At 37.4% G+C, this 14,433-nt stretch overlaps 1 protein-coding gene across 1 annotated transcript in view; it reads right to left on the bottom strand.

Moving 5' to 3' along the window:
* The window catches only part of LOC129280113 (uncharacterized), a 45,336-nt gene that overhangs the window by 12,675 nt on the left and 18,228 nt on the right, over positions 1 to 14,433 (bottom strand). Inside the window, exons 11-13 of the mRNA XM_064112033.1 lie at positions 11,272 to 11,434; positions 9,998 to 10,190; positions 8,349 to 8,497 (exon numbers count right to left, since the gene is read on the bottom strand). Of these exons, the coding sequence (XP_063968103.1) occupies positions 8,349 to 8,497; positions 9,998 to 10,190; positions 11,272 to 11,434 (505 nt within the window). The remainder of the gene's footprint in view (positions 1 to 8,348; positions 8,498 to 9,997; positions 10,191 to 11,271; positions 11,435 to 14,433) is intronic.

The raw sequence follows: 14,433 nt of genomic DNA, 5'->3' as shown, positions 1-14,433 counted from the left end.
GAGATCTGAGGGGGTGTCAAATTGACCCCCCCCCCCCCAGTATATACTGGTCTGAAATAGCCCTGTTAAGATAGGGTTAATGCCCGGGGGGGCCACTTACATTGACGAGTGGATACCATGCGCGACCAAAAAAACACGTAAAAAGGATGTCTTTTTCATGATAGGGCACGTTACGTACGTAACGTGATAAGGGTGTCAAAAACACAAAAATAATGAAAAAATGGTATTTATTTCGCTAGGAATATTACGTGTTTAGGGTCGAATTTGCGGGGATGATAAAACAAAATTAAAATGTTTTATAAAGGATGTCCTTTTTGCCCCAACAATTCGTGTTAAGAGTCCGATTCGCGCGAGGTGTAGAAGGTGGGGGTCGTACTAAACCAAATAAGGTAAAGCCGACGACCGAATGACCCTAAACAATAAAACATTCCTGTACTTGTTTAGAGGTTCATTTCAGGGAATATTTTCCAAGAGTATCGTTTTGTTTCCAATACTTGTTAAGGGTAGGGTTTCACACGCTAATACTTGTTAAGGGGTGCATTTTCAGGATATGGAAATTACGTGTTTAGGGTGCTTTTCGAGACCCCATGGTCGCACATGGTATCCACTCGTGAATGGAAGGGGCCCCCCCGGGGGTTAATGCAGCTGTCGTAATTCTTGACCTCTGGGAGTAGTGCGATATAGGCAAGCCATGTCTGTTTACTGATGATTCAAAGTACTGTCAAGAACGCAAGAGGTCAGTCATGTTTATCATCCGTACGTGCATCGATGATCAGTCATGTACTGTGAGTGTGTCAAATTCAAAGATGCGTCTGAGATGAGTCAATGTTGATAAATGGTGAGTCCCTTTCTCTAAGGGTGCGTAATGTAGCAAAAATGTGCATTCACATACATGCAAGAGGTCAAGAGGTGTGTCTTAAAACTAACAGCTGCATAAAGACCAGGGAAGCGTCTTATAAAAGGACTTGTGAGATATTACATCCGACAAAGTCTGTTTTATCCAACAGTTACCAGTGTGGGGAGTGTTGTGGCCAAGTGGATTAGTCTCTGGCCTTTGAAACGGAGAGTCATGGGTTCGGATTCCCGCCATGGCATAATTTCCTTTGGCAAGAAATTGATCCAGAATGTGCTGCATTCAACCCAGGTGGGATGGGAAATATGGATTTTCAGTGTTCAACGGGTTAATCTATTGGCGTTAGACAGGGGATATTAGACCAACTGGGTTTAGCCTAACTGGAAATTTGACAAAATGATAAGTGGACCAAATGGTAATTAGACCAAGACGGTTCCAAGGCATGCCATTTGGAGGCAAACGAAAATTAGAATATGTGGGATGAAACCAAAGTATAGTAGACAAAGCGGGCGTAGACAAGGCCCCTTCTTACAAAGAGTTGCGATTGATCCGATCAACCAAAACTATGGAAAGCAAGCAATGTCAACATTTAAAACGCATGTTTGTTCAAAACTTTTTCTAGATAATGTACAGCATATACATGGATTCATGGATTTTCACAAAAGAGAGAGTACCAGAGATTTCTATTAAGGAATCTGTTTTTATATTACCTCTTCAAAGAAATTTATAATACCGTATGGTGCTTATAAATTCGTGACATTTATGTAAAATTATGACTTTCAAGCGTCTTGACCACTACTTTTCACTTTACAGTTTGGCAGCTTTGGCAGATAATTAAATTTATGTATGTCTCCATGTAATAGCTTCCAGTTCCTGTTTGCATGCTTGAGTACCCATCTTCAGATTGCATGGTTCCACTGCGGGTGACAACTTTGTTTCATACATTGGGTCTGTGTTTGGTGTCGTGTTGGGTGCTCAAGCATGCAAACAGGGTATATTTATATCATATTTATTTTCGCTGATGTGGTTTACGGTACACCATGTGAAGTGTTGTAGAAACAGTGGATAGGAGAGGAGAAGAAATGGATAGGCGAGAAAGTGGAGATATGAGAGTAGAGTATTCTTTCTTGAAAGTAGTCCTGAAAAGGACTGTAAACCAGGAAAGATTGATGAGTTGAGAACAGCTTGAGTAGTAGAGCTAGTGAGGAGATGCTGGCTTGAGTCGGCGAGTAGAGATGATGAGTAGTAGAGAGACTCGACATTTCGGGCAGGTTGACTGTCCGTCTTCAGGACAGTCAACCTTCATATTTATTTTATCTATATATTCATCTTCACATGAATGCATTATTTTTATGTATTTATAGTTTATGATTGATTATTCTTTGTTCTTAAACAATTTTTGTTATTAAGAGTCAGATGACAATTATTGTGTTTTTTAATTGAACATGACAATACAATAAAATAATTGAATTGAATTGAATACATGCACAGTTGTCTTTGGCAAATCAGGGTTTCATCTGTGTTTCCAAAGAGATGCTGTGGCAATGGTCTGTATTAAAAATTATGACATTGATAAATTTCTATAGAGGTTAGGTTAACTGTATCAGTCACAACTGTTATGATTGGGAAATCATAGTAATACTAAAGTGAAAGGACTTTAGTTAATTTCTGTGAAACTTCTTTGTGTGAGACATCACAAGATGATGACTCAGGTAACCACACATTCCAATGAGATGAAGTACTCTGTACTACTCTCTCTATCCATGCTAAAATGAAAGTTAATTGTACAAATGAATTTAGTTCCAATAAAGTAGTCAAACTATACACACGTGTCTCTCAAGCCTCCTAAATATTGTGTAACTGGAACTCTACATGGTGTCAGAAGTTAAAAAACTGACTGTTATCTAGTGAAAATGGATGGCATGCGACCACCAGAAGCCTTTTCTCTACAGGGCAACATCACAGATAATTGGAAGAGGTGGAAACAGCGTTTTGAGCTGTATTTAACAGCTAGTGGACTTGACAAAAAGGACTCAAAAGTACAAACAGCGACACTGCTTCACATTATTGGTGAAGAGGCGTTAGAAATTTACAACACATTTTCTTTCGAGCAGGTAATTTCATCGTCAGGACAACCTGTAGCACCGACATTAAAAGACTTGCTGGAGAAATTCACTGTACATTTTGAGCCACAGTCCAACGTGACTTTTGAGAGACATGTATTCAACACAAGATTTCAACATGAAAACGAGTCATTTGACCAGTTCGTCACAGACTTAAAGAAAAAAGCTAAATCATGTGAGTTTGAGCATCTTCGAGACAGTCTGATAAAAGACAGAATTGTTGTTGGAATACGTGATGATGGTACCAGGGCACGACTACTCAGAGAAAAAGACTTGTCTTTGGAGAAAGCAATAGACATTTGCAAGGCAACTGAAATAACGTCACATCATATTGCAGAGCTGAAGCCCAAACAGAACATTCATGCAATGCAGGCGACATCGATGAATAGGAAGACATGCCCGAAGTGTGGAAATAAGCATCCACCCAGAAAATGCCCTGCATATGGCAAAGAATGCCATACCTGCAAAAAGAAAAACCATTTCAGCTCCATGTGTAGAGATCGGGATCGAGATCATGACAGAGACCGATTATCAAGGAAGGTTCCATTTGGAGGACAAACTCGCAACAAAAAGGGTCATCGCCCCAGCAAAAGAGGGATCCATGACATCAAACAGGACAGTGAATACAGTGATGCCGACAGTGAAGAGTTCCACGTCGACGCCATCAATGGAGTCCAGCAGAAAGAGGAGAAATCGAAAAAAGAATGGTATGTCAATCTCACATTTCTCTCTGACAAAAACAGGCATAAAGAAAAAGCAACAACCAAAAGTGCTCAATTCAAAATTGATACAGGTGCTCAATGCAATATAATGGCTGCTAAGGCTTATAAAAAGCTAGGGATGCCAAAATTTGGCAAGTCAAAAGCAAGATTGATGTCATATACAGAACACGTTGAAAAATCACATTTGGGAAAATGTACCCTAACATGTGTGAGGAAGAACAAATTCCATAACATTGAGTTTGAGGTGATTGATAGAGATGCCCAATCCATACTTGGACTTGAGTCATCTGAATTACTAGGCTTTGTAAAGAGGGCAGATTCAATCAAAAACGATAATTTGGCAAACCAATACACAGACGTGTTTGAAGGCCTTGGATGTATGGGGGAACCACAGCATTTAGATGTTGATAAATCAATCAGTCCAACAATCCATCCTCCAAGGAAAGTCCCAGTAGCAATAAAACAAGGTGTGAAAAATGAGCTCAATAGAATGGAAGAAATGGGTGTGATAGTAAAGCAAACAGAACCAACACAATGGGTAAGTTCGATGGTCACAGTAGCAAAGAAAGGGAAAAATAAGGTAAGAATATGCCTAGACCCTAGGGACTTAAATAAAGCAATAAAAAGACCACACTACCCGATGAAGACAATTGATGACATTACCGATAATCTAGCCGGCGCACAGATCTTTAGTACATTAGATGCTAATTGCGGTTTCTGGCAGATTCCTCTTGATGATGAGAGTTCAAAACTTCTCACATTTAATACGCCCTACGGCAGATATAGATTTCTTAGATTACCATTTGGAATCAACTCTGCCAGTGAGATATTTCAAAGAATTATGACCGATATGTTTAGCGACATAGAAGGTGTAGAGGTTCTGGTAGATGACATTCTAATATATGGCCCCTCAGAAAGTGTCCATGATCAAAGGTTGAAGCAAGTACTAGAAAGGTGCAGAGAAAAATGCATCAAACTCAACCCAGACAAATGCCATATCAGGCAAACACAGGTCACATACATGGGACACATAGTATCTACAGAAGGACTAAAACCAGACCCAAAGAAAATAGAGGCAATCACAAAGATGCCTACCCCACAGAGTAAAAAGGGTGTTCAACAATTCCTAGGAATGGTAAACTACTTAGGCAAGTTTATCCCTAACTTGACAGAGAAATCAGCACCAATTAGAGTACTGCTAGAAAAAGATGTGGCATGGCACTGGGATGACAAAAAAGAAGCAAGTTTCAAAGCGCTTAAAGAAGCGGTAACAAATGCTCCAGTGTTAAAGTACTACGATGTAAGTAAACCAGTCAAGTTAAGCGTAGATGCATCGCAAGCAGGCACGGGCGCAGTCCTACTACAAAATGGACATCCAGTGGCATATGCGTCAAAAGCATTTACCGATGCTCAGACACGATATGCCCAAATTGAGAAGGAGCTAGCCGCGATTGTATTTGGTTGTAAGAAATTTCACCAATATATATTTGGACGCACAGTGGATGTCGAAACGGATCATAAACCACTTGAAACGATATTCAAGAAACCACTGCATGCTTCCCCACCGCGACTCCAAAAAATGCTCCTCAATCTGCAAAAATATGATCTGCGCGTAACATATGAAAAGGGCGTCAACCTTTTCATATCCGACTGCCTCAGTAGAAATTTCCTAGCCAATCAAAGTGATGATGTTGATGTGGAAGAGATACCCATATGCATCATTGACAAACTTCCCATCGCAGACGAACGAATGAAAGAAATAAAAGATGAAACTAAAAAGGATGAAACGCTACAAAAGCTCCGTAAAGCAATCCTAACTGGATGGCCAAATGAAAAAAGGGAAGTCAGTGAAGAAATTCGACAATACTGGGAGTATAGAGAACTACTAACAGTAGAAGATGAATTAATATGCAAAGATGCGCGAGTGATAATACCAAAATCACTTCGAAAAAAGATGATCGGAAAAGTACATGGTCATGCACACCAAGGAATAGAAAAGACTAAGAAATTGGCACGCGACATCATGTACTGGCCCGGCATGTCAGCGCAAATTGCAGACATAGTTGCTTCATGTGAAATATGCAACACATATAAGCAAAACAATGCAAATGAACCAATGATTGGTCACACAAAACCAGACCAACCATGGCAAAAAATAGGCTCAGATATCTTGGAATTAAATGGAAAGTACCACTTAATACTTGTAGACTATTACTCTAGTTTCTTTGAACTTTGCGAACTAAAAAACATGACAACATCAACAGTCATAAAGCACTGCAAAGAGCATTTTGCTAGATACGGGATACCGAACGAATTCGTATCAGATAATGGACCATGTTATGCTTCGAGCGAATTTAAGAAATTCAGCCAGGAGTATAAATTCAAACATGTAACAAGTTCCCCTGGATATCCCAAATCCAATGGGAAAGCTGAAAGCGCTGTCAAAATAGCAAAAAATTTGCTGCGCAAATCTAGCGATATACATCTAGCATTGCTGCAATATCGCAACACACCGTTGGAAGGTTTAGACGCTTCTCCTGCCCAACTACTAATGGGACGAAGGACGAGAACACCCCTTCCAACAAACAAGAGGTTATTAAAACCTAAAACGCAACAGAACATCAACACAAAGCTCAAGAAACAACAAGAAAAACAGAAAATGTACTATGACAGAGCAACACATTCTCTCCCCAATCTGGTTATTGGAGATGTCGTTAGGATGCGAAGTACAAGAAATCCTAAAATTTGGCAAAAAGCAATCGTTGTGAGGATTTGTAAAGAGCCACGCTCATACATTGTACAAGCTGAAGGCGTAGACTACCGTCGAAATCGTAAAGATCTCATCAAAACAAAAGAAAGTCTGAATCCATTACATCAAAATGATGAATACAATAATCAGACTCAAACTCCTCATGACAACCCACCAAATACCCCTCAAAACACATCTCAAAGCACAACCCAGCCTAAGCAAGGTTACACTACCAAATATGGCAGACCTATCAAACCACCAGAAAGATATGGGACATGACCTAAAAAAAAAAGAGAGAAAAGAAAAGGGAAAGTAACGTGAAAAGTGATTAAAATCGTTCAATGTAAGTTTAAGTTCCGCCTGACCCAGCCAAGTTGTGCATTGTTTACTTTGTAGTTATTGTTATTTTATGTATAATGTAGTATTAGACTATTATTATTTTATTACTTATTTTGGAAATTATTTTGTAGTAAAGATAATGCCTAAATATGTCTGGAAGGAAGTATGAGTATGACATATCATTATTATCTGAATAGTTTAAATGGACACTGAATTCAGCCATGAAGAACCCTATGGACGATATACAGAAGTTGAAGAAATTTGAACAATAATTATTAAGAAGAATAAATTGGACACTGATTAACAAACTTCATCTCAGGATAAATGTATGCATGTTTATGTTTTACCAATGCTATGTTTATATGATTCTTTGTATTATTATATTGAAGAATAATCTTTTATTGTATGCTCTTTTATTCATCTTGAGTGTACAATCATACAAAATCAAATTTGTTGAAATGAAATGAAATGTTAATAATCACAGCATCAAATTTCTTTGAAGAAGATTTAACAAATCGTTTCTAAAAACCTTATTGATAATTCTGAATTTTTTAGTTGTGAAAATTCATAACTGAAAAAGGGGGATGTTATGATTGGGAAATCATAGTAATACTAAAGTGAAAGGACTTTAGTTAATTTCTGTGAAACTTCTTTGTGTGAGACATCACAAGATGATGACTCAGGTAACCACACATTCCAATGAGATGAAGTACTCTGTACTACTCTCTCTATCCATGCTAAAATGAAAGTTAATTGTACAAATGAATTTAGTTCCAATAAAGTAGTCAAACTATACACACGTGTCTCTCAAGCCTCCTAAATATTGTGTAACTGGAACTCTACAACAACTTCTTTGAAAGACGGAACCCAGGTGGAAAACTATTCTTTGTCATCTTATATGGTTGGAAGTACCCCTAGTCGACCACCAAATTTTCTAAGCACCGTATGTGCGAAAATATTGATTAGTTTTACCTAGTTTTTGTCTCATTCGTGCAGATCAGATTCCGATGTTTTGATCGGCGACTCTGATTCAATTCGCCTATATATTGGCGAACAAAAAATACAACGATTTTACATTTGCTTATTTGCACCCTTCATTTGGAACCGACTACCCGCGACACACTAAGATTACGGCCGATTCTTGTCGCAGTGGCGAAATATTTTGACCCTTCCAAATCAGTTCTATGATGTTAACATGCTAAATGATCGTCTCACTACTTCCACTGCGAGCTCCGGCACATGATTCGACGATTGACGATAGACATTTGTTCTAAAGCCATATCCTATTGCATTTCCTGGTATGGACAACTGTTTTTCGGCGGGGTTCGAGTCTAGTCAAAACAATTTTTGACAAATTCTACTAAATTATTACCTTTTCCACCTTGTTTTTCTCTTGTAAAATCGATTCTTACCGTTTCTATGGAGACTGCGCTTACTCTCCTGCGCGTATCGTGTGTAACATGCAATCATTTTAATGTGCGCATGGTGGTCAGTTTCAAAAGAGGTGGTCGATATGTGGTGGTCTCACTATACATGTACATGTAACAGGCACTATCATTTACCTATTGTTTTCAGGAATGCAATGTGTTGATCTAGTTCTCTCCAGGACTTTCTCTGCCATGCATGGAGGCCTTCTAGCTGTTTCTGTGTAACAGATACCTCGATATTTTCAAGCTCAAACAGGTCTCGTAGCTCTTGGCTAGAGAAATACCTGGGACAGAAAGAAAGTTCAATTGTCAAATTGCAAACTAGCAAATTTTTTTTCTCATTTATATGGATTTATGTCATATCAATAAAAAGTTCAATAGAAGTTCAATTGTCTAAGTGCAATTTCGCAAATATTTTCTAATTTATACGTATTCATGTCATATCAATAGAAAGTTTGATAGATGTTCAATGGTCTTATTGCAATTTATTAATTTTTGTCTAATTTGTACGTATTCATGTCATATAAAAAAAAGTTACACAGAAGTCCAATTGTCTAATAGCAAATTTGCATTTTTGGGTTTAATTCATACATATTCATGTCACATCAATAAAAAGTTCAATAGAGTTTCAATAGAAGTTTCAACTGTCTAATTACAATTTAGCCAACTTTGTTTAATTTATACGTATTCATGTCATATGAATAGAAAGTTCAATAGAAGCTCAATTGTCTAATCGCAATTTAGCCAATTTTTTCTAATTTATACGTATTCATGTCATATCAATATAAAGTTCAATACAAGTTAAATAGAAGCTGAATTGTCTAATCGCAATTTAGCAAATTTTGTCTTATTTATACGTATTCATGTCATATCAATATAAAGTTTAATAGATGTCCAATTGTCTGATTGCAATTTTGCATTTTTGGGTTTAATTCATACATATTCATGTCACATCAATAAAAAGTTCAATAGAGGTTCAATAGAAGTTCAACTGTCTAATTACAACATAGCCAACTTTGTTTAATTTATACGTATTCATGTCATATGAATAGAAAGTTCAATAGAAGCTCAATTGTCTAATCGCAATTTAGCCAATTTTTTCTAATTTATACGTATTCATGTCATATCAATATAAAGTTCAATACAAGTTAAATAGAAGCTGAATTGTCTAATCGCAATTTAGCAAATTTTGTCTTATTTATACGTATTCATGTCATATCAATAAAAAGTTTAATAGAAGTTCAATTGTCTGATTGCAATTTAGCCAATTTTGTGTAATTCATACGTATTCATGTCATATCGATAGAAAGTTCAATAGAAGATCAATAAAAGCTCAATTGTCTCATCGCAATTTGGCCAATTTTGTCTAATTTATACGAATTTATGTCATATCAAAAGAAAGTTCGATGGAAGTTCAATTGTCCAATTGCAATTTAGTCAATTTTGTCTAATTTACACGTATTCATATCAATGATATTTAAGTCCAGCTATTACCTGCATGTATCTTTATCAGAATCCTTGAAGACTGTCTATGGTAGATCTTCTTTTCCATAGTAGTATTATTACTTAAAGCCACAAGAAGCCACTTTAAAGCCAGAGATTATAAAACGTGCTACATAATATCCAGCTACATGTATTACCTGTATGTATCTTCATCAGAATCCTAGCTTGAAGACTGTCTGTGGCAGATCTTCTTTTCCAAAGTACAACTACTATATAAAGCCACAAGAAGCCACTTAAAAGCCAGAGAATATAAAACGTGCTACATAATATCTAGCTATTACCTGTATGTATCTTCATCAGAATTGCCCGTGGTCTGCTTGATAAGAGATTCCTTGAAGACCTGCCGACGGTAGATCTTCTCTTCTACCGTCCCGCAGGTGATTAGCCGATAGACTATCACTGACTTGGTCTGGCCAATACGATAGGCTCTGCCCACTGCCTGGTTGTCTGTGGATGGGTTCCAGTCTGGATCAACTACACATAAAAAGTCACAACAAGCCATTTAACCCTAATAAGACCCCCGTCAATGATGACAATTTTTGGGTTTTTTAGTTGAGCACAATTAAAAATTGAAAAAAAAAAATTGAATGTTTCCGTTCCAGTTGCGAAAAAAAAAAAAATATATCATGTCACATGCAATTTGCACAGTCACAACTTCTGTGTAAGACGGGACCCAGGAAGAATTACTCTTCGTCATCTTATACATGCACATGTCCTGGGATGAATCAGCCCCCCCCCTCATCATTTTTCGTGATAAATCCGTCGCGCAAAATTTTTTGGTCGCGTCGCTGGCTGACTTTTTACTTTCCAGTCTCGCGCAGCTTTTCAGACCAGAACTAGCATAACTAGCAATGAGATTTTTTTGCAAAAATTGGTCTCATAGTTTTGTAAATAATGCCATGGGTAATGCACGTGCCAATATTTGTCGCGATCAGCGGTCGAAATCATAAGGTGGGGGGGGGGGGCTGAATCAGCCAATAAGTGGTGGTATTATGATAGTTGTGGTGGTTTAGTTAAACCTGGGTTAACTAAGACCACAATGTTATGGAGTGCCAGTTGTAATTTCATTCGCCAATTTAATTTTTTTTTTACCCTGCTTCAGAAAGTTGGTAAAAACCAAATTGAGTCTTGGCACGAGAAGACTAGAATAATACAAAAATAAAGTAATTTTAATACATCGATACATTACAACTGCCACGAAAATGGAAGACATATTATGAAGCCAGTATGCCATAGAAGTGAGGTTTAGAATTATTGTTTAGAATAGCGCCAGTATGAGTTATTTCTATTTATAGTATAACGTCTTTTGGCGTTCCATACATGTCATGGGTGTTGTGATTATGATGCTTTGTGCTAGACGTTGGAATGTTGACTCGTCCAAGGTTAATTAAACTCATCCCAACCTATTCTTGGATCGTCTGACGTTTCACTTATTACGTTCTTGCGTAGGATTAAACCAAGGCTTAATTATCAGAATACTATCAAACGGTTTAGTCATGATATAGACAAATAGACAATGTAGACCAAATGGACGAAAACATTATTTTCAACTCACCAATAACGATCCTGTCTGCGCTTGTCAAGTTCAGCCCTGTCCCTCCTACTTTAGTACTTAGGAGGAATAGATTATAAGAATCATTCTGCTGGAAGTCTTGAATGATCGCTTCCCTCTCAATCATATCATGGATGGAGCCGTCCAACCGCTTCCATCGGAATCGCTACAAGACAAATACAACGCAAGAAGATCACACAAGGACTACTAATGACACTCCGTATACGTCTGGACCATCACAGAATGGAATCTTCTTGGCAAGGATGTCAGAAACTCCAAGGGCATGGGAGCATTCAACTTCAAACTAGATAGTCTGGATATCAACACCTTTGACTCGAAAGAACATTGTCAAAATTAGTTGTGTTTAGCGCTTGACCCCCTAAACCAGCCGTAGTCCTACATCATTGGAGTAAACTAAACTAACCAAAACGTATGCGACAACCAGATGCTGGTGATTGTGTGTTACGGACAACAAAAAGAAAACAAAGAAATATGGAGAAGCAATCTTATACATGTAGCTCCGAACCCTGAAAGCCAAGAAATAAGACCACATTTAAGAAATTTCCACAAATTAGGATCATTTTAACATTTCCTTTGACATAGTACTTAAGTAAAGGAGAAACTCACAGAAAACAGAACCGCAAAGATCAAAACCTATATTCCTTTTTAATAGAAAACCTAGGCAGGTATGCATTTTTGCAGCAAAATATCATCCACCAAACCTCTCAATATCTCTTGGGGGAAATCAAATTCTTGATACTCAAATCTGCCCCACCCCCCTCCCCAAAAAAGCTCTCTCTCCATACATGTGCGTGACATTGCATATTTTTTTTTGGAACACTTGATTTCTAATAGACCTAACAAAATGCCAGTGCCTGGTACGAGAAAAACAAGGTTTAATCCCAATATAAGTGATCATGGGTGTGCAGATCCCTGATAGCAGAAACTGGTAAAAATGACGTCATAATAACGTCGCTTCTACGACGGGTCTCGCGTCATATTGACGACGTAACATGACATCTTAAAGATGGGGTCTTGCACCCACGAATAATGTCATTATGACGTCGTATATTAATGTCATTGTGACGTCTCTAAAAGTGACTATGACGTCTTAATGATATCTTTAAATCAGTTTAACGACGTTTTCCTAACCAGTATCAAGAATCAGATTGACGTCGTATATTGACGTGATTATGACGTCTTCAAGAGTCGACTACGCCATCTTAATGACATCCGTGTAACGTATTCCTCACCGGTTTTAGACGTCATATTGATGTAATCATGACGTCTTTAAAAGTCAACTACGACGTCTTAATGACAACTTTGCAGCGTATTCCTGACCAGTTTCAGAGGTCATATTCATGTAATAATGACGTCTTTAGAAGTCAACTACAACGTCATAATGACGACTTTGCAATGTATTGCTGACTACTACTAGACGTCATAATGACGTTGCATATTGAAATGAATATGACGTCTTTTATTTTCAACTATGATATCTTCACGTACTCTGAAGTGATGACATAAACATTGACATTAAATTCTACATAATAATTATGTGAATACACAAACCACTCCAAAGACCTTGTCATTGAGGATTATCTATTGTTACTGGAATGCTTTAACAATGCCCAGCATTCCTAGTAACAATATAATAATCCTTTATAATGCCAGTGCCTTGCACAACTTCACTCAGTCTGAAGAACATGACTGCTCCATCCCCCCCGAAAAAGAATACAAAAATGGAAAACCAAATCATATACATGTACACATTTCAATTACGAAATCTTGACATACATTCTTTAATAAATTAAAAGTTGCATAACAGCATATTACCAGCAAAAAAGGGGAAAAAAGTTTGAAAACACTTAAAAAAATGCTTATCTACGAAAATGCAGTATTAGGGTCAAAGTAAAAAAAAACAATTGTTATAACAATACATAAATAAATGCACATTAATACATATCACAGGCATTATGAATGATAATGATATCCAAGAATATGGCTTTCTTGTTGAAAATGCAATTGAATATTACTGTACCTTCAACCTTAAGACAACTATGTAGTGTAGGAAAAAAATATAAGAGTAAGTTCAAATCAGAGTCGGGAAAGAGGTGAATATTTTTTATTATTCTGATAGTTTTCAACTAAATTAAAATAATTTCAAGGAATTATGGAAAATAGATGGCCATTTCATGGATTTAAAGATGTAAAATGTGAAATTTTATCTTTTTTTTTTTTAAACAGGAGCGCGATATTTTGTAAACATATTGACCCAGACCTAGTTTCCCCACAGATTAATGAATAGCTACACAGCTATTACATATACGATGTTAAGAAAAATCTACAATTTATCATACTGTATTATATTGAATAGATTTGAGCTCCTCAAAAAATAAGAAGAGCGATTTATTGGGCTCCACGAAATTATAAACGTCAAGGACTGCACCATGCTTTTTTTTTTCAGGATCTATGTGTTGACTAGACCAGTCCCATATTGATATTTTCGTGCTGTGTCACTTTGGAATGCTGTCTCTAATTGCTTTGACTGGTGAGTTGGCAGTTGCACGGCCCATCCCACTTTTCGATCATATTATTACGTAATCTCTAACAACATGACTAAGATATCCACCAGATCAAGAGGCCGCTTGCAATCGGCTGATCCATGTACACCATGCATCATCTGCTCCATCATTGACTGGATCTAAACAAAGCCCAGCGTACCTAGATTGTATTGATACAGTCGTTCAAAGAGCGGTGGCCGTGGCAATAGGACGCGAGAGACAAAAACTCAATGATTCTCGATTAAAAAATATGCAACATCTAATTTCAGGGCAGTCGAAATTCAAAACGGGCGAATATCTTTTTCTAATAATGGCGACTTGCGAATTGCCTGTTGCATGCAGTGCAGCGCGCATGTGCAGGCCCGACACCCGGCAGCGAATTAATTCTGTGGAGTCATTAAATTTGATAGGGGGTGAGCGATCAGGGGTCTGCATGATACCGGGGCATGACACCAATTAAGAAAAAAAAAATAAAAATAGATACAAACTTCTTTGACATATAAAGCTTCTTCTTGCTTGGTTTTGGTTGGCAACCATTTAAGAAATGATTATTTTTGCAACTGCTTTTGAAGCTTCTTTTGCGTGATATACTTTACCTTAA

The sequence above is a fragment of the Lytechinus pictus genome, chromosome 17 (genome assembly GCF_037042905.1).
Source record: "Lytechinus pictus isolate F3 Inbred chromosome 17, Lp3.0, whole genome shotgun sequence".
Classification (NCBI taxonomy): Eukaryota; Metazoa; Echinodermata; class Echinoidea; order Temnopleuroida; family Toxopneustidae; genus Lytechinus; species Lytechinus pictus.
Note: the sequence above shows the minus strand (reverse complement) of the source record. Positions and strands in the feature narration are given on the sequence as shown.